The following is a 522-nucleotide window of genomic DNA, read 5'->3' as shown; positions in this document are numbered from 1 at the left end:
TCATAGGTCAGAATAAGAGGAGCTCGGCTTTGATTGACAGCATAACCGACCAATCATCTGCATCATCTAAGTGATCGACAGCTCTCACAGCCAATCAGCGCGGGTTTATTGCCATAGGGACGGGTAAACTGAGGCACGGCGCGGTTCCACAGCGGGAATTCCCAAAATTCCCACCGGGATTTGAGGAAAAGGACGGAGAGAGGCGGTCGTACCTGTTCGGGAGCGGGGGAAATGAGGCGCGAAGTGGTTGCAGAGTGAGATTCCCAAAATTGGATTTTGGGGGGGTTTCGGGTTTGTACCTTCCAGAGGGAAACTGAGGCACGGAGTGGTTCCATGGGAAAATTCCCAAATTCCTGGGATCTGAGGGGAGGGGACGGGGACGATTCCAGACTGGGAATCGCCAAAAATTCCCCACTGGGATCTAATGGGGATCGTTGCTTTCCCAGGGGGAAACTGAGGCACGGTTCCATGGGAAAATCCCCAAATTCCTGCGATTTTTGAGGGGGGGGGGGGCGGACGTTC

At 54.2% G+C, this 522-nt stretch overlaps 1 protein-coding gene across 1 annotated transcript in view; it reads right to left on the bottom strand.

The window, feature by feature from the left end:
• Window positions 1-63, bottom strand: part of CUNH7orf43 (chromosome unknown C7orf43 homolog) — a 22,028-nt gene extending 21,965 nt beyond the window's left edge. Inside the window, exon 1 of the mRNA XM_017741318.1 lies at window positions 51-63. Coding sequence (XP_017596807.1) covers window positions 51-63 — 13 coding nt within the window. The remainder of the gene's footprint in view (window positions 1-50) is intronic.
• Window positions 64-522: the final 459 nt, after the last annotated feature.

This window comes from Corvus brachyrhynchos, unplaced genomic scaffold (genome assembly GCF_000691975.1).
Source record: "Corvus brachyrhynchos isolate BGI_N302 unplaced genomic scaffold, ASM69197v1 scaffold418, whole genome shotgun sequence".
Lineage (NCBI taxonomy): Eukaryota > Metazoa > Chordata > Aves > Passeriformes > Corvidae > Corvus > Corvus brachyrhynchos.
This window is presented reverse-complemented; position numbering and strand designations above follow the sequence as displayed.